Below are 25116 nucleotides of genomic sequence, written 5' to 3' on the forward strand. Positions count from 1 at the left end.
AGTGAGGAATAAGGATGAGTGGAAGAAATGCACAAGTGAATTGGAAGTAAGTGGCTTTACATTCCACAAGATACTAATAAACACTAATAATAAATCCACTAATGCAAGCAGTCCTGAGTCATGACACTTAGTTCATACAAAAATGATTTATTTAGACCTATAAATCAATTCTCTTGCATTTACCCACTTATTCATTGGTATCTGTTGATTATGCCAAATGTGTCTAGACAAAGCAACAGAATACCTGTCAGGACACAGCAAAAGCACAATTTCACCTTATCAGTGTTAAATTTAAAACATGGTTTCTCAGGGCGCCTGGGTGACTCAGTCGTTAAGCGTCGGCCTTCGGCTAAGGTCATGATCCCGGGGCCCTGGGATCAAGCCCTATACCCGGCTCCCCACTCCCCTCTGCCTGATGCTCCCCCTACTTGTGGTCACTCTGTCAAATAAATTAAAAAATCTTAAAAAAAAAAAGTGTTAAAAAAAATGGTTTCTCTGTTTTCAAATGTGGGAAACACTGAACTGGTGGTTATCTACAGTTTAATGGCAGCAGTCTGCCTGGTTTTGGGGGTTTTTTTCGTGTGTTTGTGTGTGTGTCTGCCCATTTTTTGACTGAGCTCTCATCTCCTCCACTACTCTCCCTTACATCTGACACTAGCAAAAGCAAACTACTTGTAGCTCTCTCAAATATGAACTGGTACACATGCTGTTCCTACTACCTACCTCCCTTTGCCTCCCAACCTCCCTTGCCCCTTAACTCCTTAAATTCATGACTCAGCTAAACTCAGTCTTTATGAGAAATCTTCCCTGAAATCCCTAAACACTGAACTGTTCCTTAGAAGTCTCTCTAAAAGTTTCTTTTTAAAAAGAACAATTCTCAATCCACATATAAGTCACACATGTTTTAGAAGTACTTATAAAAAGATTCTATGTGCCTAAAAATGTCAACATCTATAATACAAAACATTATGACAGAATATCAAAATTAACATTAGAAGGAAAAACTTGCACCTCAACCTCATGTCCTCATACTATATAGCCAGAGACCTTGGAGTCCCTTTCCTCTCTTTCCTCCCTCTCCCAGATTCTGCCCACACAGCCAGCTAACAGTCAAGCCTTATTCCTATTTTCCAACCCACTGCTCTGCCAATCAATTCAACTGTGGAGGAGTAAAACCTGGGAAGTGTCAGAACCAACTATGTACTAATGGTTGAAAAGAGAGGGTCTATAGATTCACTTCTGTGACTGCAAATTACCTTCTGTAGACATATTAGCTTTATGCTGGAGAATGGCTATAGGTAAAATAAGTCATCTGAGTTCTCCCTTGCCCTATCTACCCATATCCCCTTCACCAAGGTTTCCTGATACTTGCATTTATTCCTTCCTTTTCAATCATAACTGTAGCTATCTAAATTCAAGAAATATTCTTTGCATCTGGACAAATACAAGTCCTCTAAGTAGTCATTGGGCATCCAGTCTGTCTCTTCACTAATCCATCCTGTACCAATGCTAGATTAATCTTCCCAAACCACCTCAACCTTTGAGTAAAAAGTGGAAGGACACAAAACAAACTTGACAACAGTTTGGGGAAGGCAATGAGTAGGAACGTGGAGAGCAGAAGAAGAAAGGGGAATTTTAGGTTTTGCCTTTAATGCAAAAGTATTATTTGAATCTTTTAGAGGAATGTATTAAATAGCTAGATGCTCTTAAAAAAAAAAAAAATACTGCTTGATACTTTTTCTTTCCACAAGCAAAATTCTGAGTGATAAAACTAAAATTGAAAACCTTTCAAAAATAACAATTATTTTCTTCCATACAGAATATTTCCTCATTTAAATATCAGTACTAAAGATCATTTTTCTCCTCCCTAAATTTAAGGCTTTATAATCTATTAGTCAATCATTTTTACATAACGATATCACATATAATAGACATCACAACATGACATCACAGTACTTTGGAATAGTCCTTCATAGAGTAGACAGTAAATACTTGTTGAATATCAAATTAACTATTTGTTGAACTACTTCTAACATCACTATAGCCTCAAACACTCGTTTTTCTAAAAAAGAAAAGGAGCCACAGCCCATCCTATTGATTCCAGGCACTAGAGATTTTAGATAATTTACCACCACTTGCTACCATCAATTCTAAACTAGCCTCCCCCCAATCTCTTCTTGAGCTCCTTCCAATCCATACACAAGCCTCCTTCCAATCTGTTCTCTACTCTTAACATGAGTAATCTTTTTTAAAAGTAAAAATGATAACGTCATCCCACAGCTTAAAACTTTCAGTGTCTTCTCATCAGCCTCATAAAAAAGACCAACATCCTTAACATAGCCTATAAAGCTTTATTTGATCTCATCCTTACCTAACTCCTCAAAGGTCACTCTCCCCTCTTTGCTCACTATACTCTAAAGTACACAGGTCTTTATCTTGTTCAAAATCACTCTGCTCTCACTCACCTTTGGGCCTACAGATATAATGTTTCTGTTCCCTCTGGTAAGCACATTGTTTTTCCTTCCCTCAAAACTTCTTGGTTAACATATATTCACTCGTCAGATCTCAACTCCAACATTACTTCTTTGACACACTAGGCTAGGTGGGGGCACCTTACATACATTCTCGGGTCAACATGTACTTCCCTAGATAAAGTTTATTAAATATGAATTAAATATTAAATATTAAATAAATGTGATTTATTTGATTGGGGGGAAGCAAAGATTATCTTAAAGAAGAGATTATATCTGATTCACATAACACACTCTAGAATGTAATAAGCAGTAAAAAGTTGTTGAATAACAACAAAACAGGTGACAAATGAATGTATTCTGTCATACTGTGAACTATGTTACATACAATTATACATATTTCATTTTACTGAACATTTCTCTTAGAACTTGGGATCCTGGGAGCGCCTGGGTAGCTCAGTCATTAAGCGTCTGCCTTCAGCTCAGGTCATGGTTCCAGGGTCCTGGGATCGAGCCCCGCAGCAGGCTCCATGCTCGGCGGGAAGCCTGCTTCTCCCTCTCCCACTCCCCCTGCTTGTGTTCCCTCTCTCGCTGTGTCTCTCTCTGTCAAATAAATAAATAAAATCTTTAAAAAAAAAAAAATGTTCTTGAAGAAAGAGAGAAAAATACTAACTTTACTAAATCTTTGCCCTTAGGATGACTTATAATATTCTATGTGACAAAACGGGGAGTAAACATAAAATACTTTCGCATTCTAAGTATGATGGTTGCCTTTAGGCAAAAAAGCACTTGTGCAATTTATCTGCAAGCTGAAAAAGCCACTTTTCCATGGAACTTCAAAAAATGACTTCAAAAACGAGTTCATTGTTACTTCAAAAAACAACTAAAAAACTACGGTTATTAAGATGAGCCTATCACTTCAAGGAAAATAATTGGTAATATTTGTTGCCAATGCAAAATTCAAGCTTTCAAGCAAAAGTTAGAATTTTTGAAAACCTGTATCCAGGCGCCTGGGTGGCTCAGTTGGTTAAGCGACTGCCTTCGGCTCAGGTCACGATCCTGGAGTCTCGGGATCGAGTCCCGCATCAGACTCCCTGCTCAGCAGGGAGTCTGCTTCTCCCTCTGATCCTCCCCCCTCTCATGTTCTCTCTCTCTGTCTCATTCTCTCTCTCAAATAAATAAATAAAATCTTTAATAAAAAAAAAAAAAAGAAAACCTGTATCCATCAACATGAGCTTGAAAGCTCTTCCCTACTTTTCCAAATGACCTATACAACAATTTCTACTGTAACAGAGTACAAAATGTTTACTGATATGATTTCAGAGTCCACACTGCAACCAACCTTTAGGAAACTCTTATGTGCCAAGTTCTGATGAAATACCAACAAAAATTATCCACAGGGGTGCCTGGGTGGCTCAGTCGTTGAGCGTCTGCCTTTGACTCAAGTCATGATCCCAGTGTCCTGGGATCGAGCCCCGCATCGGGCTCCCTGCTCCGCGGGAAGCCTGCTTCTCCCTCTCCCCTCCCCCTGCTTGTGTTCCCTCTCTCGCTGTGTCTCTCTCTGTCAAATAAATAAATAAAATCTTTAAAAAAAAAAACAAAAAAAAACAAAAATTATCCACAATTACATGCAAAAAATACTCCTTCCGAATCCAACTCCTTCCAACTACACAAGTGTATGAAGCCAGATTGTCTCATATACTTCATAAAATATCATAATAGATTGAATGCAGAAGCAGATGAGAATTTAGCTATTAGCTAGTCACTAAAGAGATTTGCAATCATGTAAAATAATGCCACTCTTCCTATTAAACAATTTTTTTTGTTTTGGAAAATTATGGTTATTTTCAAAAAATATATTTACATTAAAATTATTAAACCCATTACATGTTATTTTAACTGAATTAATAAATATTTTAAACTTGGTCTTAATTTTTGGGGCACCTGGGTGGCTCAGTCGTTAAGCGTCTGCCTTTGGCTCAGGTCATGATCCCAGAGTCCTGGGATCGAGCCCCACATCGGGCTCCCTGCCTGCTTCTCCCTCTCCCGCTCCCCCTGCTTATGTTCCCTCTCTCACTGTCTCTCTGTCAAATAAATAAATAAAATCTTTTAAAAAATAAATAAACAAACTTGGTCTTAATTTTTGATACAGTAAATATTGATATAACTCACCTAAAGTTCTCTGAGGACCTCAATACTTCAAGAGTATAGAGTCCTGAGACCATAAGTTTCAGTACTATTGATCTATATTGTAGAAAACTGATCAAGAGATAAAGAAAAAGACATTCTAACACATCCTCCCCTACATATTCTCTGTTCAGTAAGACTTGGAAAAAATTGATTTTAACAAAAAGGTTTTAAGAATGTTTAAGAGGAGGGCACCTGGGTGGCTCAGATGGTTGGGCGTCTGCCTTCGGCTCGGGTCATGATCTCCAGCTCCTCGGATCGAGCCCCCTGTCAGGCTCCCGGCTCAGCGGGGAGTCTGCTTCTCGCTCTCCCTCTGCCTCTCTCCCTGCTTGTGCTCTGTCTCTCTCTCTCTCTCTCAAATGAATAAATAAAATCTTTAAAAAGTAAAAAAAAAAAATTTTTTTTAAAAGAATGTTTAAGAGGAATCACAGTTCATAACAACTGGAATTAAATCATTTCCTGAACAATCATCAGTGTTTTGATATCTTAATTATAACAAAGTAAACATTTAAACATAACATCTGCTAACAACACAATGGAAGGAACAGGTATAAGTAAATCAGAGATTTGTTTTTTTGTTCTGGAGAAAACTGAAGAACTCAGAGACTAATGAAAAACACCAGAATTGTCAGGCTGGAAGTCAAACACACAGGAACAAACTTTACTAAAAATCAGAATTGTCATCTGGGGATTAGGAGTGTACTTGTCATCATGAGTATCTGGTGATGCATAGAACTGTTGAATCACTACATTGTATACCTGAAACTAATATAACACTGTGTATTAAATAACTGGAATTAAAACTTAAAAATTTTTTTAAAAAATAGGGGCGCCTGGGTAGCTTGGTTGGTTAGAGCGTCTGCCTTCAGCTCCGGTCATGATTTCCAGGTTCTGGGATACAACCACACGTCAGGCTTCCTGCTTAGTGGGGAGTCTGCTTCTCCCTCTCCCTCTGCCCTTCCCTCCCACTCATACACACACAAATCTCTCAAATAAATTCTTTAAAAAAAAATTTTAATAAAAATAAAGAATTGTCACTCTGGACATAAGCTAGTTCAAAACAGAAGGTAAAAGACAGTTAAAGGCTGGTTACAATAAAACTAATTCATGATGGAATGAGGACTAGAACCAAGCTTCCAGACTTCTTTTTTTTTTTTTTTTTAATTTTATTTATTTGACATAGAGACAGAGAGAGAGGGAACACAAGCAGGGGGAGTAGGAGAGGGAGAAGCAGGCTTCCAGCTGAGCAGGGAGCCCGATGCAGGGCTCGATCCCCGGGCGCTGGGATCATGACCTGAGTTGAAGGCAGATGCTTAACCGCCTGAGCCACCCAGGCACCCCCAAGCTTCCAGACTTCTTTACACTTTATGAGAATTTATGTGCCAGGTATTGAGCAGGTAGTGGAGCTACAGAAATAAACAAGAAAAACCTGGTCCTGCTTTCTTGGAGATTGGCATCAAGCGTCAAACAGGTGCAATGAGTGCTACAGAGGATATAGGATTCTATGTGAGCATTTAACAGGGTATAAACTGAGGTCTCTAAGGAAGTAACCTCCTTATAAGTGTCATCTACCAACATCCATCACACTGGAGGGACTCTAACATCTGGCTCACTAATTCACCACTATTCATATCATTTTTCTTAGGTATGTCAACATACACTCAGATAATCCACCAAAAACCCTTGCCTCTCACTTGACCTCCTGAACTGAAACAATTTTTGTTCCATTTTTTTCTTCACCACAGTCGAAAACTCCCATGATCACAAGTAATTACATCAATTTCAAAAATCTAGATTTCAAAAATCCCACATTCTAAACACACAACTTCCATCTCTACAGTTTACTTACTCTAGTACCTCAATTCCAACTATCCTTTCATACCACAGCACTTCCCACTCATTAATCCTCCCAGTTTTTCACTACCCATGTCCCAACTAATATGTGCTGTTAAGTATAAAATACATAAGATTCCAAATACTTAGTACCAAAAAAAAAAAAAAAAACAGTAAAAGATCCCTTTAATTAACTATGCTGGTTGCTTATTGAAATAATTATTTTGGATGCACTAGGTCATTATAATTAATTTCAACCTGTTTCTTCATACTTTTTTAATGTGGCTATTAGAAAATTTTAAAATTACATATGTGCCTCACATTATATTTATGTGAGACAGTGCTTATCTATTCTGTGATGACTCCTAAACGTTGATCACCAACTCTGACTCTTTCCTAAGCTCCAGAATGACCATCTGGCCTATTTGGTTGTCTAATTGGTATCTCATACTTAACAACCAGTACGCTTGATTATCCTCCCACACATGTACTACCATCCACTGACATACTTAGAAAAAAATTTGAACTACAAGTCATCCTTAGATTCCTTTCTTTCCTTCGTACCCCATATCCAATCCATCAGTAAGTCCAGCTCTGCCTTAAAAATATCCAAGCTCTCCCCCCTTAATTCCCCACCCCACACTAAAGTATAAGCAATTCTCATTTCGTGCCTGGACTACCAGGATACCCTCCCTGCTGGTTGATTCTGCTCTTGCCTTCCCTTCAGTATATTTTTCACTCAGTAGCCTGAATGATTCTTTTAAAAAGTAAATCAAGTACTCTAATGATAACCCCAACACACTTGAATAAAATCAAACCTCTTTTCAAGGCCTTCAAAGCCCTACATAATCTGGCTCCTGACAATCTCTGACCTTTCTCCTACCAGTTTCCCTCTCACTAACTATCCTCTAGCCACATTACCCTTAGAAAGATTTTTCCCATCTTTCCTTTTCCACAGATCTTCACATGGAAGATGTCATATCTACCTTCCACGTCTCAGCTCTAATGTCACCTCCACATAGTACCACTCCCTAACTTCCTTAAAGAAGTCCTCCTTCCAATTCAAATTTTCTGTATCATCACCCCATTTAAGTATCTTTCTGGTGTTTTTTTTTTTTTTTAACCAGGTCAGAGTAATATTAGGTTTATTTGCTCTGTTGTATTTAATATTTTTAGTATAATTGACACACAATGTTACAGTAATTTCAGGTGTATAACACAGTGATTCCAGAGAAGTCTATACATTATGCTATGCTCACCACAAGTGTAGCTACCATCTGTCACCATACTATTACAGTATCATTTTATATTCTCTATGCTGTGCCTTTTATTCCTATGATTTATTCATTCCATAACTGGAAGCCTATATCTCCCACTCCCCTTCATCCATTTTGCCCACACTCCCTTCCCTCTGGCAACCATCACTTTGTTCTATGTATTTACAAGTCTGATTCTACTTTTTGTTTACTCATTTGTTTTGTTTTTTAGATTCCACATGAGTTAAATCTTATGGTATTTGTCTTTCTTGGTCTGATTTATTTCACTTAGCATTATACCCTCTAGGTTCATCCATGTTATCACAAATGGCAAATTCTTGTCCTTTTCATGGCTGAGTAATATTCCACTGTGTGTGTGTGTGTGTGTGTGTGTGTGTGTGTGTGTGTGTGTACCACATCTTCCTTATCCATACATCTATCAATGGACATTTTGATTGCTTCCATATCTTGGCTATTGTAAATAATGCTGCAATAAACACAGGAGTGCATATATCTTTTCAAATTAGTGTTTTCATTTTCTTTGGGTAAATACCCAGAAGTGAAATTATTGGATCATATAGTATTTCTTTCTTTTTAACTTTTTTTTTTTTAAGATTTTATTTATTTATTTGAGAGAGACACAGCAAGAGAGGGGACACAAGCAGGGGGAGTGGGAGAAGCAGGCTTCCCACTGAGCAGGGAGCCCGATGCGGGGCTCGATCCCAGGACCCTGGGATCATGACCTGAGCCAAAGGCAGATGCTTAACAACTGAGCCACCAAGGCACCCCTGGATCATATAGTATTTCTAATTTTTTGAGGAAGTTACATACTGTTTTCCACAGTGGCTGTACCAATTTACATTCCCACCAACAGTGCACAGGGTTCCTTTTTCTCCACATCCTCACCAACACTTGTTATTTCTTGTCTTTTGTGATTCAAACCATTCTGACAGGTATAGGTGATATCATTGTGGTTTTGATTTGCACTTCCCTGATGATTAGTAATGTTGAGCCTCTTCCCATGTGTCTGTTGGCCATCTGCACAACTTCAGAAAAATATCAATTCAGGTCCTCTGCCCATTTTTTAATCACTTTGTTTTCCCATTTAATTTTCCAAACAGCACTTCTCCCTATCTAAACAGTCTTATTTTTTGGTGTTTATTGTCTGTCTCCTCATCCCTATAATGAAAACTTCCTAAGGGTAGGTACTTGGCCTTACTATAGTATCTCTGGGACCTAAGAGTACCTGACACATGGTAGGTACTCAAAGAATTTTTATCAAGTGAAGAATAAATACGTACAGTAATTTTCTCTGAACTACAAGACCTGACAAATGGTAATATTCAGACTGAGAAACAAGTTTTCTAGTGAGAGAACGACAGTTGAGAAGGCAGAAAAGAATGAAATTTCAAAAACTGAAAGACCAATATAACTGGTTAAGATGAGGGTAATGGGATGAATGCAGCAAGACAAGAAAAATAGGAGCTATGCTATCAAGGACCTCTTAGGTGTTACTGTGAGACTGTATACTTATGGGGAATTACTGAAAGATTTTTAAGCAGGGAGTGACATGATCAGATTTCTCTTTTGAAAATACCACTTGAGGGCGCCTGGGTGGCTCAGTTGGTTAAGCGACTGCCTTCGGCTCAGGTCATGATCCTGGAGTCCCGGGATCGAGTCCCACATCGGGCTCCCTGCTCAGCAGGGAGTCTGCTTCTCTCTCTGACCCTCCCCCCTCTCATGCTCTCTCTCTCTCTCTCATTCTCTCTCTCAAATAAATAAATAAAATCTTTAAAAAAAAAAAAAAAAAAAGAAAATACCACTTGAGCCACAGTATAGATAATGGGAATGTGATCAGGGGAAGGTATGTGGTGATGTAAAGACAATTAGAAGCTATAGCAGTTGTCTAAGCTTTACACTGGGATGGTATAGATGGAATAGGCCAATTGAAGAGATACTTACGAATCAACAGGACCTGTTACAGACGAACTGGGAGGAGAGGACAAAGACAAAGAGGAATAATGGAGTCAAGAATGATGCCTAGGTTTCTAATAAATGAGTGAATGGACAGTAGTAAAGGAGACTGGGGAAAGGTGATGAATTCAGTTTCTAGCATCTTAAGTTTGAGGCACCTGTGATTCAAACAAGCAGAGGTATCACAGGCCATTTAATACTTTAAGGTAGGGTGGGGAGTTGGACAAAATAAGTGAAGGGGAGTGGGAGCTATAGTCTTCAAGTTATGGAATGAATAAGTCACAGGGTAAAAGGTACAAATAGGGAAGATAGTCAATGATACTGGAATAGCATTGTATGGTAACGGATGGTAACTACACTGTAGTGAGCATAGCATAACATAGAGACTTCTCTGGAATCACTACCCTGAACATCTGAAACTAATTTAACATCATGTATTAACTACACTCCAAAAAAAAAAAAAAAGGAACACCTAGTACCTTAAAAAATAGTAAAGTTAAATTTTAAAAAAAATATTTAAAAGTAAAGGAGAACAAGGGGCTAGAAAGTAACAGGGAAAGTAGGAAAGAATGTCATTCACAAAAGCCAAAGGATTAGCTTTTCCAAAAAAGGGGAAATAATCAATTGTGTGAAATGATGCTGAGAAGACAAGCAAAATGAGAACTAAACGGGGGTGCACATCTGGGTGGCTCAGTAGTGGGTTGAGTATCCGACTCTTGGTTTCAGCTCAAGTCATGATCTCAGGGTCGCTGAGATCAAGCCCCACACTGGGCTTGGGACTCTCTCTCCCTCTGTCCCTCCCACTCGTGCACGCACATGCTCTCTCCCTCTCTAAAATAAATAAATAAATCCACGGGGAGCCTGGGTGGCTCAGTCGTTAAGCGTCTGCCTTCGGCTCAGGTCATGATCCCGGGGTCCTGGGATCGAGCCCTGCATCGGGCTCCCCGCTCCGCAGGAAGCCTGCTTCTCCCTCACCCACTCCCCCTGCTTGTGTTCCCTCTCTCGCTCTCTGTCAAATAAATAAATAAAATCTTTAAAAATAAAATAAAATAAATAAATAAATCTTTAAAAAATATCTACCATTAAAAAAAGAGAACTAAGCAGAGTTCAATGAATTTTGCAGCATGTAGATTACTGAACACAATTTCAGTGCAGCAGTGACGATGACAGACAAAACAGAACAGGTTAAAGAGTGAATGCAGGGGCGCCTGGGTGGCTCAGTCGTTAAGCGTCTGCCTTCAGCTTGGGTCATGATCCCAGGGTCTGGGATCGAGCCCCACATTGGGCTCCCTTCCCAATGGGAAGCGGGCTTCTCCCTCTGCCACTCCCCCTGCTTGTGTTCCCTCTCTCGCTGTCTCTCTCTCTGTCAAATAAATAAATAAAATCTTTAAAAAAAAAAAAAAAAGAGTGAATGCAAAGTGAGGAATGGAGAAAGGTGTAGACGATAATTTTAATAAAACTCTTAAGCAACATAGGTAAAAGAGCTCAGTTACTACATGGCTCTATGAAGTCAAAGGATAATTTTCTCATATGGGAAAGATTTGAGATGTTTTGATTCCAACTGCACAAATTCAATAGAGAAGGAAAGATATAAGAAGTGTAAGCCTTCTGAAAAGGTAAGAGAAAATGGCACTCAGAGCAAAGATAAGGACTGACCTTAGCTAGGAGGAAGGACATCTCTCCTCCATTACAAGAAGGAAGTAGAACAGGTTGGATAAGGATGCTAGTAGGCTTGGAGATGTAGTGGTAAGAAATTATATGTCATATAATGAGGACCATTTTCTCTATGGAATAAAAGATTAGAAAGAAAGATTTTAAAAGGGAAGAGAAAATTTAAAACAGTTTATGGTGAGCAGAAGAATATACTGATGTGAAAAATACAGTGGGATTGCTGGGCTATGTTAAGGGCCCACTTCTGAGTAGTAACCATGATTTTAAAATGGCACTCACAGGGGCACCTGAGTCAGATGGGCACCCAACTCTTAATTTCGGCTCATATCATGATCTCGGGGTCATGAGATGGAGCCCCTCATCAGCTCTGCACTCAGCAGGGAGTCTGATTCTCTCTCTCCCCCTCTCCTTCTGCCCCCCCATCATGCTCTCTCTAAAATAACTAAATCTTTAAAAAAAATAAAAAATAAAATGGCACTCATAAACCCTTTCCAGTACACAACTTTTTAAAATATGTATTTGTTATTGTCTTAGGTTGCTAATATTTGAACCAACAAGTATCTTTTTCCACATGACGCATTATATACATTTCCATGTTTACCTTTCTGGAAGACATTAATTCCCCATGGCACAAATAGAAAGTGTTCTCAAAAAGCATGTTTGGGGCACCTGGCTGGCTCAGTAAGATTCTTGATCTCAGTGTTGTGAGTTCAAGCCTCAGGCTGGGTGCAGAGATTACTTAAAAAAAAAATTTTAGGGGCACCTGGGTGGCTCAGTCAGTTAAGCATCTGCCTTCAGCTCAGGTCATGATCCCAGGGTCCTGGGATCGAGCCCCACATCGGGCTCCCTGCTCGGTGGGAAGCCTGCTTCTCCCTCTCCCACTCCCCCTGCTTGTGTTCCCCTCTCGCTGTGTATCTCTCTGTCAAAAAAATAAAATCTTTAAAAAAATAAATAAATAAAAATAAAATAAAATACATTATGACAAATATTTTCTGCCTTAATATGAGTTTACCAACTATACAGCAAAAACTTTCAACACATTCTTTAAAGGCTGTACACAGAAGTGTTTTTTTAAAGATTTTAAGTAATCTCTATACCCAACATGGAGCTCAAACTCACAACCCCAAGATCAAGAGTCACAAGCTCCACCAACTTGTAACTGTCTAAGCCATGTATATTTCTAAAAAATTTAAAATTTGTGCAATTACCATATTTAATATTACTTTGGTAATCAGGGGGGAAATTAAGCTTATAAATAAAATGAAAAATTAGGGGCGCCTGGGTGGCTCAGTCATTAAGCATCTGCCTTCTGCTCACGTCATGATACCAGGGTCCTGGGATCAAGTCCCGCATCTGGCTCCCTGCTCCGCGGGGAGCCTGCTTCTCCCTCTCTCACTCCCACTGCTTGTGTTCCCTCTCACTGTGTCTCTCGCTGTCAAATAAATAAATAAAATCTTTAAAAATAAAATAGGGGTGCCTGGGTGGCTCAGTCGTTAAGCGTCTGCCTTCGGCTCAGGTCATGTTCCCAGAGTCCTGGGATCGAGCCCCGCATCGGGCTCCCTGCTCCGCGGGAAGCCTGCTTCTCCCTCTCCCACTCCCCCTGCTTATGTTCCCTCTCTTGCTGTGTCTCTCTCTGTCAAATAAATAAATAAAATCTTTAAAAATTTTTAAAAAATAAAAAATAAAACAAAATGAAAAATTAGGCTCTAAGTCTTATTTTCTATCAATTTACAATGAAATTCTGAGTATATGTTCATGCCTGGAATTCCCTCATTACACTGCAATATAATGGTACTACAGTACAAACCTAAGTTATATATTTCACAACAAGAGTATTATAAACCACTCCTAGGTGTACATATGCCAAAGAACTGCAAAGAGGCACTCAAATACCATACATGAATATTTATAGCAATACCATTCACAATAGCCAAAAGATAGAAACAACTCAAATATCCATCAATGGATGACATACACTCAGTCATAAAAAGGGACTAAGTACTAACACATGCTATAAAATGCTATAAAATGAATGAATCTCAAAAATATTATACTTACTCTGAAGGGAAAGAAGCCAGAAACAATTGTATAATTCCACTTATATGAACTATATAGAATAGGTAAATTCAGAGAGAGAGACAGCAAATTGGTGGATGCAGGTACTAGGTGGGTAGGGATAGAGACAAACTGCTTAATGAGTACAAGGTTATTTTGAGGGGTCATAAAAATGTTTTGGAACTAGATCAAGGTGATGATTGCACAACACTGTAAATGTACTAAATACCATTGAACTATATACTCTAAAATGGTTGGTTTTATATTATATGAATTATACCTCAATAAAAAAAATTCCACTTGGGAGCTCCCCTCTACTTGCTATGTGGAATGATCCCGAATTCATGAATTGCTTAATAAAGCCAATTAAATCCTCAAAAAAAAAAAAAAACTTCCATTACAAACCAAATAATATAGCTATATCTAATCAACCTGTGGCAGGAATCACTAACAAAATTAGCTATAAGTTAAAAATATGTTGGGACGCCTGGGTGGTTCAGTTGGTTAGATGTCTGCCTTCAGCTCAGGTCATGATCCCAGGATCCTGGGATTGAGTCCCACCACGGGCTCCTTGCTCAGCAGAAAGCCTGCTTCTCTGTCTGCCAGGCTACCTGTGCTCTCTCTGACAAATAAATAAATTTTTTTTTTTAAAACTAAAAATATGTTAACTGTAAATATATATACATATATTAATTATTTTAGAGGTCTTTACCTTCTGTCACAAGTAAATTATAGTTAACATTCATTATCTTTTTTCTCTACATATAAAAGTTATGCAATGGATTTAATAATAAGCCTTTATCTTTTAGTGGAATATACTAAAATATTTATGGATAAAATGATATGTAAAAGATAGGCTTTTTTTTTTTTTTTAAAGATTTTATTTATTTGACAGAGAGAGACAGCGAGAGAGGGAACACAAGCAGGGGGAGTGGGAGAGGGAGAAGCAGGCCTCCTGCCGAGCAGGGAGCCCAATGCAGGGCTCGATCCCAGGACCCTGGGATCATGACCTGAGCCGAAGGCAGACGCCCAACGACTGAGCCACCCAGGCGCCCCAAAGATAGGCTTTTTAATAATAGTAGGGAGATTTAAGAGGAATATAGATAAAAGGAGACTCACCATGAGTTAATAATTGTTAAAGGTGGGTGATGAACATTTGAGGTTTCATTATATATTCTCTCCATTTCTGAATGTTTAAAATTTTCCATAATAACTTTTTAATTATTGTGTTAATTATTGGTAAAATAAGATTTAAAATTAGTTTCTTTATACATTAAGTTATATTTGAAATAATCCTACCAATATTCCTTAATCAACATAAATCACAATTCTGCCAACATTTGAAGTTGCTAAAGCTCAGATACATATCAAAATTAGAATCTATTTGGGGCGCCCGGGTGGCTCAGTCGTTAAGCATCTGCCTTCAGCTCAGGTCATGATCCCAGGGTCCTGGGATCAAGCCCCGCATCGGCCTCCCTGCTCTGCAGGAAGCCTGCTTCTCCCTCTCCCACTCCCCCTGCTTGTGTTCCTGCTCTCACTCTCTGTCAAATAAATAAATAAAATCTTTTAAAAAAAAATTAGAATCTGTTTGATAACAAATACATATTATTTTTCTAAGGATGTTTTATTTTGCTTTCAAATTTTCTTCACAAACTTCAATTTACTACTTCATTTTGTAAGAAAGAAAACTTCATTTTGTAAATAGAGAAAATTAGTAGATCCAAAGTTAACTGTACTTATTTCAGTTGACACAGAGTGGTAACACTAAAAAACTTGAATAGAAAATTTCAAGTCTCCTTTCTAAGGAATTAATGTTTACTGTTAAAATGATCAGATCAGCTATTTCCTTTAAAAATGAAATCCAGGGGCACCTGGGTGGCTCAGTCGGTTAAGCGTCTGCCTTTGGCTCAGGTCATGGTCCCAGGGTCCTAGGATCGAGCCCTGCATCGGGCTCCCTGCTCCGCAGGAAGCCTGCTTCCCCCGCTCCCACTCCCCCTGCTTGTGTTCCCTCTCTCGCTGTCTCTCTCCCTCTGTCAAATAAATAAATAAAATCTTTTAAAAAATAAATAAAATAAAATAAAATAAAAATGAAATCCAGGGGTTCCTGGGTGGCTCGGTTGGTTAAGCTTCTGCCTTCGGCTCAAGTCATGATCCCAGGGTCCTGAGATGGAGCCCCGCATCGGGCTCCCTGCTCAGCGGGGAGTCTGTCTTTCCCTCTCCATCTGCCTCTCCCCCAGCTCATGCTCTCTCTCACTCTCTCCTGCTCTCAATGAAATGAAATGAAATCCAGGATGCCTGCGTGGTTGAGTCGGTTAAGCGTTTGCCTTCAGCTCAGGTCATGATCCCAGAGTCCTGGGATTAAGTACAGCATCGGGCTCCTTGTTCAGCAGGGAGTCTGCTTCTTCCTCTTCCCCCTGTTCATGTTCACTATCTCTCTCTCTTTCTCTCAAATAAATAAAATCTTTAAAAAAAAAAAAACTTTAAATAAATAAAAATAAAATCCAATAATTACTATTTTCCAAATGTTTTATCTTCTCAATGCTGTAATTTTTTTTTTTTTAAAAGTAGACTCCATGCTGGGCTCCAACCCAGGGCTGGAAACTCATGACCCTGAGATCAAGACCTGAGCTGAGATCAAGAGTTGGCCGCTTACCGACTAAACCACCCAGGCACCCCTTAATGCTGTGATTTTTTTTAAATCCCTTATTTTTTGATATAGTGTCTTAATAAATAATTAGGGACTAAAAAATTTCTAGTTCTGGGGTTTGACTATTATTTCTTCTAAAATCAAACACTTCAATGGAGATCAAAATCGACACAAAAAGACATTAGAAAAACTATACAACTCCCCCAAAATTCAAACTTTTTTTTTTAAGTTTTTTTTCTTTTTTTTTCCCCCAGTAATCTCTATAGCCAACATGGGGCTCAAAGCCACAACTCAGAGCTCAAGAGCAAGATCAAGAGTCGCATGCTTTTCAGACTGACTGAGCCAGCCAGGCACTCTTCAAACTTTTTTAATGACCCTAAATTAGCATTTAACTATTACTTTAAACTTACTTTTCATACCAACATGGAATTTTTATGGAATTACATCTACATAATCTAATGTTTGATTCAACCTCTTCTCCCAATGTTAGTGCTCTTCCTTTCTGGCTAATATATTTCTGTCTGTTAACTCACAGATGTAATTCCAAGGACAAATTTCACTCAAGATAGATAAAAAGGGTTATTCTAAATAATTGAGATTAGGATGGATTGGAAATGGTAGGGTTATTCCAACCACAACCACAGATCAGACCGCCATTTGTTCAAATACCTTTCTTCCACTACAAGAAGTATTAGCATTCTTCAGCTCTCAGAACCAAATGGAGGAAGCAGACGCACACAGAAGGAATTAAAAAGTGTCATCATCCTGAGGGACCAGGATGTCCAAAAGACACAAGCATGCTAAAACTCAGGATCTAAACAGATCAGGACTAGACCAAAGCACCACAGGTAAAGTTCTTATTAGTATTAAAGTTACAAAAGGAAAAAGGAGAGGACATTAATTTTATTTATCGTTTTTAAGATTTTATTTATTTTGGGGCACCTGTGTGGCTCAGTCGTTAAGCATCTGCCTTCAGCTCGGGTTGTGATCTCAGGGTCCTGGAATTGAGCCCCGCATCGGGCTCCTTGCTCAGGGGGGACCCTCATTCTCCCTCTCCCACTTCCCCTACTGTGTTCTTACTCTCACTGTCTCTCTCTGTCAAATAAATAAATAAAATCTTTTTTTTTTTTTTTAAGATTTTATTTATTTGACAGAGAGAGACACAGCGAGAGAGGGAACACAAGCTGGGGGAGTGGGAGAGGGAGAAGCAGGCTTCCCGCAGAGCAGGGAGCCCGATGCGGGGCTCGATCCCAGGACCCCGGGATCATGACCCAAGCCAAAGGCAGACGCTTAATGACTGAGCCACCCAGGCGCCCCAATAAATAAACTCTTAAAAAAAAAAAAAGATTTTATTTTGATTGGGGAGGGTTAAAGGAGGGAGAGAGAATTTCAAGCAGATTTCACACTGAGCACAGAGCCCAACGCAGGCTCACCACCCTGAGATCATGACCTGAGTGGAAACCAAGAGTCAGACGCTTAACTGACTGAGCCACCCAGGCGCTCCAGGACATTAGTTTTAACACAAACTTTCAAATGACATACAGCCCTAAAAAATAATCCGTATTCTTGAGAGTATTATTATTAAGAATTGATATAATATTCTATCCTTATGAACGGACTTTTGTAAGACCTAATATGCAAGGTCAGATCCTATCTGCTTCACTGCAACATTAATAAACATGTTGTGGGGGCGCCTGGGTGGCTCAGTCGTTAAACGTCTGCCTTCGGCTCAGGTCATGATCCCAGGGCCCTGGGATCAAGCCCCGCATCGGGCTCCCTGCTCCGCGGGGAGCCTGCTTCTCCCTCTCCCACTCCCCCTGTTTGTGTTCCCTCTCTCGCTGTGTCTCTGTCAAATAAATAAAATCTTTAAAAAAATAAAAATAAAAAATAAACAAACATGTTATGACATGGTATAGATCAATCTAACAACTAACTGAGGATCTGCCATAAAATTACCTAAAGCCCTGTTTTGAAAAAAATAAATAAAATTTAAAAATAAAGTCCTGGGGCACATGGCTCAGTTGGTTAAGCATCTGCCTTTGGCTTGGGTCGTGATGTTGGGGTCCTGGGATCAAGCCCCACATGGGGCTCCCTGCTCAAGGGGGTGTCTGCTTCTCCTTCTGCCTCTGCCCCTTCCCCCACTCATACTCTCTCACTCAGTCTCTGTCAAATAAAATATTTTTTAAAAAGCCCTGTATTTACTTTAAATATAATTGTCGTAACATTAGTTTCACATGTACATCATTCAGTATGTGTATATACTGCAAAATGATCACCACAATAAATCTAGTTAACATCCATCACCACACAGTTGTAACTTTTTTTCTTTCCTGTGGTGAAAATTTTTAAGATCCATTCTCTTAGCAACTTTCAAATGCACAAATGTCACCACACTGTACATTACTAAAAGCCTATTTAATTCACTTAGATTTCCAACCTAGATCTCTAATTTCACAAGCCCCTGCTGTACTCAAAATGCAAAGTGCAATTCTAAGAATTACACCATTTCCAATCCATCCTAATCTCCTTATCATTTTGACTGTCTTTACCTGAACCTAATTCGTGTGGAAATCAGAAGTAACCATATTATTTCAAGACTTTTTTGTTAACTTCTACTAATTTTGTTTAAAGATTTTATTTATTTATTTGAGAGAGAGAGCGCAAACACGAGCAGGGGGAGGGGCAGAGAGAGGGAGAAGCAGACTTCTCGCTGAGCAGGGAGCCCAATACGGGGCTCAATCTCAGGACCAGGAGATCATGACCTGTCCCAAAGGCAGAAGCTTAATCAACAGAACCACCCAGACGCCCCTGTTAACTTCCACTAATTATTCTACAAATTTTATCACAATTGCAAAGCTGAATCAGAATTTAAAAAACAGACAAGGATGTATAGAAAGGAAAAGGATCCACTAAGCTCAATGAAAAACTAGCCTGATCCCTATAATTCAGCACTTTGGTGATGAAGGCAAGCCCCCAAATTACAAACATACCTGTTCTTATATTTCCAACTTGGAACTCAGAAGAAACAATGATAAAATAGTTGTTAGGTTCCTAGACTTGCCCAACAAGAGTCTATTTATCCCATGACATTTTTTTTTTTTTTTTTAAGATTTTATTTATTTATTTGACAGAGCGATAGAGAGCAGGAACACAAGCAGGGGTAGTGAGAGAGGGAGAAGCAGGCTTCCCGCTGAGCAAGGAGCCCGTCGCAGAACTCGATCCCAGGACCCCGGGATCATGACCCGAGCTGAAGGCAGACGCTTAACGACTGAGCCACCCAGGCGTCTCTCCCATGACACTTCTGAATTAGTCTCTTGAGTTCTAGACTCATTCGAGTCTGGAGACAGGGTGATATGGTAAGACTGTAGCCTGTGGTGCCTCTCAGAGTTAGGCAGAAACCCTGACTGCCAATTACTAACTGTATAATCAAACAAAATTCATTTAACTTTTCTGACTTCTAATTTCCTCATCTGTGAGGATACTGCCTATCATGGAGAGTTTTTGTAAGGATTAAAGATAATACAAATCAACCAGCAAAGACTACGACAGAGTAGGTACTCAATAAATAGAAGCGATTATAGTACCCTCTTCACACCAGCTTTTTATCCTCTATGCTGAGGTAAATACCCCAGTCAGTATTCATTAAAAGGAACTGAGGAGGGGCGCCTGGGTGGCTCAGTCGTTAAGCGTCTGCCTTCGGCTCAGGTCATGGTCCCTGGGTCCTGGGATCAAGCCTCACATCGGGCTCCCTGCTCTGTGGGAAGCCTGCTTCTCCCTTTCCCACTCCCCCTGCTTGTGTTCCCTCTCTCGCTGTGTCTCTCTCTGTCAAATAAATAAATAAAATCTTTAAAAAAAAAAAAAAAAGAAAAAAAAAGGAACTGAGGATATGGAATCAGAAAATCTGGGTTTGATTCCAGACACTGTCTAATACAAGATACGGAATTTTAGGCTAGGCATTTGATGCCTCTTAACTGCAGACTGATCATCTGTTAAAAAAAAGAAAATCATAGAATTATTGTAATAATTGACATTATTTATAACTGGCATACACTGTACAGTATCACAAACATTAGCTTTTACCTACTCCAAAGTATTCCTTCTCAAAAATTACCTGCCTTCCAAGATCAAATGTGCATAATGAGCAATGAGCATAAGCTAACATCATGGAAAAAGAAAAACAAGGTAAACTAAGTAGCTCACTGATGATATCCCCTTCATACTCCCAGACTTTAGAATATACTTGTTAGGGTCGCCTGGGTGGCTCAGTCGTTAAGCATCTGCCTTCAGCTCAGGTCATGATGCCAGGGTCCTGTGATGGAGTCCCGCATGGGGTTCCTTGCTCAGCGGGAGCCTGCTTCTCCCTCTGCTGCTCCCCCTGCTTGTGATCTCTCCCTCTCTCTCTCTGACAAATAAATAAATAAATAAAATCTTAAAAAAAAAAAAAAGTCCCAGATTTTAAAAAAAGGAATATACTTGTTAACCCAAATGTAGCTCTGGTTGGGGGAATGCCAGGCAGAAAAATTAACAAGTTAAGTTGTACGGAAGACTTGTATGTCTTTCCCCAATCTAGCAATCTGCATGCTGAGAAACTTTTCTTAAGCAGTTTCTACTCCTTTTCACTTAGCTTACCTTCCTGTTCCCCAAAACAGTTCCCATGACAAAGGCAATACAGACCCTAAAGTAGAGCAAAGAGAACTGGCCAGAAGAGTGTGTGCAAGTTGAGGAGTACTGTCCTTGACACAACCCACCAGAAAAACTCAAACTAAAGACAGAAAAAGGCAAAGATTATTCCTCATGTCTTTATAAAAAATATTTTATATTTTGAATATTATTTCCCCATAGCAATTTCAAAAGCCCCATCCTTTTTACAATAATAGACTCTTTTGAGAAGTTTCGCTATTAATAAAATAATTTAATAATTAAAGTCAACAGGACCCGACGAGCTAAGAACATGCTCTAGCTCAACTGCACTACAGCCAAAAGAATTTGTCTGCTAAACAACTCACCTGAACTGAACTGTAGGAAAACAAAACAAAAATTGAACTCAGGATAAAAATCACCCAGGCAATAAATTAACTCATCTTGGGTATAAAAAATTCTCAAAACACAAGTGACTGCATATTTTCCCTGAGAGGTTGTATGTTTATGTAGGATGTTGGTTATAACCCAATCAGGGTCACAGAAAGGATATAGAAAGATCTCAAAAGACATCTAAATGGGTATTTCTAGCACTATTTGTTTCCTATTCACAGCACCAAAGTTAGCAGCACAGCATGCCACAAAGACAGCTACTGTATCAACTTCCACAGTCTCCATCATCTTCTGAGCCTTTCTGAGCCTGACCCCACCTGAGCATCTCAGGAAAGCAGCGAGAAGCCTGCATCATGCTGCCCAAGGTTTCAAGGCTACTAAAATAAACATTGTGTGAATTTCATCTCCCACCACCCCCCCCCCCCCCCCCCCCCCCCACCACCACCACCACAGGAAAATCAGAATACCTCACTGGTGTCAAGTTTAGAACAACCAAAAACAATTTGGGGCCACCAGCAATGGCTATGACACCATGGTACTAACATGTTTAAGAGAGACTACAGGAGAAATACCATGATTTCTCTTAACTAGGAATATTACCAATAAAGTTTAAAAGTGCTTCAGAGCTACATGATAGTGGCAAGAGAAGAGAACAAGGTCAGGGAGGAAAAAAATGAAAACCTTACAGCACACAACTACCTGAAAAAAAAGTAGTCAACAGACAAGTTAAAACACGTTTGCATTTGCCAACACATAGCAGTTACCACACCATACATTTGTCAGATTTCCCAACACGCAAAACAAAAGAAGCCACCCTTTTATGAAGTACTCATTTACTGACTTCTACAAAGAAATGACTTTTCCGGATTGGGGGCAAATTAACTTCCTGTGCTTTCACTCTGACTTTCAAAATCTTCAAAACCTTCAGCAAATTGAGATTCACCTCAATTTTAAGGCTTTTTCGTGTTAGGTTGAATACACGTTGTATGTGTTAATATCAAAACTACAAGACCACTTCTCTCTTTGAAAACTATATTCACGTTCCTATAGATTTTAGAATATTTTTTTAAAAGGCTAACTACAAAGTTTGCAAAAACAAGTAATACAGTAGACCGTGGTGGGCATTCAACAAGTTTATCAGAACTCCTACTAAAGTAAAAGCTTGAAGAAGTTTATGAGATAAATTCCTACTGCTGATACTGAAGATAGAACGTTACTAATATGGAAATTGAGAAATATTCAAAATATTCTGAAAACAGTATCTCCTTCTAAAAATAAAACCATTTGCCAACACAGAAAACTACTGGTTCTTAAAAATGATAATCACGTGGGAGGCATTTCTATAAATACTTAAGTTCTGTATCGCAATAACCCGATTCTTTCAAAGCACGTTTGGGTTATGTCTTATCCTAACAAGAGAATTTTTGATGCCATTATATTGATACAAAGGACTCTCTGCTCTTTATTTGCTTCTATAGCAAACTGTTGGTTTACCCAGTTAAAGATCTACAAACCAAACCAAAACATAAATCACTTTCAATCATTAAAATAAAAACAAACGAGAATCTGTCATAAATAAGGGCTCAAGAATGCCCTAATAAATTACAATAACATTTAATCTTATGGTCCTAGGACTAAATATGTTCGATAATCTATCTGGATTCATATTCTATGCATTTACTTAGGTCGGAAAGAGAAAAACCTCAGAAAATAAGCAACCGGCGGTTACAACCGTTCTATTTTAAGTTACTTATAAAGCCAACAGTTCAAGAACTTTTGGGGAAGAGTAAGACATTTTTCCTAGTTAAGAATAATTTACGTTTTATAATAACGATAGTCCTAACAAGCTCTAGAATACATTATGGTGGGGCGGAAGTGAAAATGATGAGAGGGGAAAAAACCCGACTTGAAAACGGACAGCCAGGCAAATTTACAAACCTTCAATTAAAGGAATTTTGAGATTAACTTCTCTTATACGCCCTCCCTCACTCCCCACCCGCTTCCTCCTCTCCTCGGGGAGGTCTGTGTAATGTGACTCATGACAAATTTTTTAAAAAATAAATAAATAAAAGACACACCCTCTGGGTTGAACTGACATAATCGCCCCCACCCCGCCCTCCCCCGACACACACCCCGCTTTTCCTCTCCCTTCTGCCGCTCCTCCCCGCGCCTCGTCCCTGCCCTTTCCTCTCCCCGTCCTAGACCCCTCTCGGGACGGAGGGGCAGCCGGCTCTCCCACACAGGAGTCCAGCGAATGGAAGGCTGCCGAGGGCAGCGCGCGACCCGGGGGGCCCAGCCCGAAGGGAGGCGGACAGCAGGGGGGCGCCGGGCTGCGGCGGCGGCGAGCTCCGGGTTCCCTCGCCCATTTTCTCTCTCCCCTTCTATCGGTTTCAACCACCACAGCCACTTCCTGTATCGCAGCCCGACTCCCTCAGCCCGGCCACTTGCTCTCCCCGGCTGGGGGTTGGGGTTGGGGCTGAGGCAGCCGCTGAGGTTAGGGCAGTTCCCCACCCCGCCCAGTGGGCTGGTCACTCGGGCGGCAGGCTGTGGATCCTCGGCCCGGCCGGCCAGCGCCCGTCCGCCCGCGCGCCCGCGCTCCTCACCTGTATGTAGTTGTTTTCACAGTAGTCCGCCACCCGGGTCAGATTCTGGTAACTCTCTATCAGCGCCCTCTTGCCAGACGGGATCTCCTCCTCTAGTAACATCTGCAGCTCTGCCATTTTCCACCCCTCTGCATCGCTTCCTCTCGCGTTAAAGAGACAGAGGCAGCAAGGTCCGCCGAGGAGCCGAGCACCTCACAGCCCGGATACAAACCGCCTACCGCCCTCCCGCCTGGTATTGTGGGACGGCACCTCCTCCTCTTCCTCCTCACTCTCTCCACCCCGCTCCACTCACTTCGCGCAGCCGCCTCAATCCCGTTCTCTCGCGAGCCCTCACGTTTTCCCTCCTCCTCCCCGCCACCACGGGATTTTTTTTTCTTTGCATGGTCTTCTGGGAATTGTAGTCTCTCGCGGTCTAAGCGGCCCATCGAAAGCGCATGCGTTTAGGGGAGCCTCCGAAAAAGAACGGGGAGGAGCGTAAAGGACAGCCCAGGGAGGAAGTTTAAGTGCGAAGTTTCCCGACATCTCCGGCAGGTGGCGCCACAGGGTGACTCTAGAGAATAAAATCCTTTCCCCGAGAAGGCTGTGAAAATTGGCAGAATTCGCTTGGTTAGGAAATGTCAGTGAATCAGAGATACCAATTCTGATACGGGATTAAGAAGGGCTAGAATATGAAGAAATCCAAATCTTTACTTCCTCTTCTCAGACATAACGCGACTCAGGCTTTACTTTCTAAACTTCCTCCACCCTCAATTCTTCATTTAAAATTTAGCAAACATTTATCATTGACAGCTCTGTACCAAGCAATGTACTACACACTGGGGGTATGAGTTGAACAAGGATACTCTGTACCTGTAAAGACTCACAATTTAAAAATAAATACACATAATTTCAGTGTTATCCCATCCTAATCGCTTTTTCTTTGTCTCTTCTTTGCAAATATCTCCCTACACTTTTGAAGTTAGGTACGCATTATCTAGGTTACAGAAAATCATTTTGTTGTCTTTTTTTATCAACTGCTTTGTAATAGTGTAAAAGGCCCTATATCTCAAGATTTTCGTTTCAACAAGAACATTAAATGCTTTTGAAATAATGAGCTATGAATAGTGGTGTCCAATGGCCAAAAAGCAAACTAATTTAAAAATCATTTAAAAATCCATATTTCATCTCTCCACTAAGTCATTTCAAATCACAATAACTATAGGGATAATAACATGACCCAGTCACATTTTTAAAAATTGACCCATCAATAGGTATTTATTGAATATTATCTTTACTAGAGGCCGTAAAATGTTCAACTTGTAAAAGGAAAAATTTCAGTCTCCTACATGAGAAAACTACCCCCAGCCACCAGATTCCCAGATCCATAAATCAATAAACAGCTTACTCTC

At 39.9% G+C, this 25116-nt stretch overlaps 1 protein-coding gene across 4 annotated transcripts in view; it reads right to left on the minus strand.

The window, feature by feature from the left end:
* Positions 1-24035, minus strand: part of ABI1 (abl interactor 1) — a 133842-nt gene extending 109807 nt beyond the window's left edge. The window contains exon 1 of one of the 4 annotated variants that reach the window (XM_032396701.1): positions 23729-24035. In XM_032396701.1, coding sequence (XP_032252592.1) covers positions 23729-23845 — 117 coding nt within the window. In that variant the 5' untranslated portion in view covers positions 23846-24035. The remainder of the gene's footprint in view (positions 1-23728) is intronic. The other 3 variants (XM_032396703.1, XM_032396702.1, XM_032396704.1) reach the window with 3 other exon arrangements.
* Positions 24036-25116: the final 1081 nt, after the last annotated feature.

The sequence above is a fragment of the Phoca vitulina genome, unplaced genomic scaffold, assembly GCF_004348235.1.
Source record: "Phoca vitulina isolate PV1807 unplaced genomic scaffold, GSC_HSeal_1.0 scaffold93, whole genome shotgun sequence".
Lineage (NCBI taxonomy): Eukaryota > Metazoa > Chordata > Mammalia > Carnivora > Phocidae > Phoca > Phoca vitulina.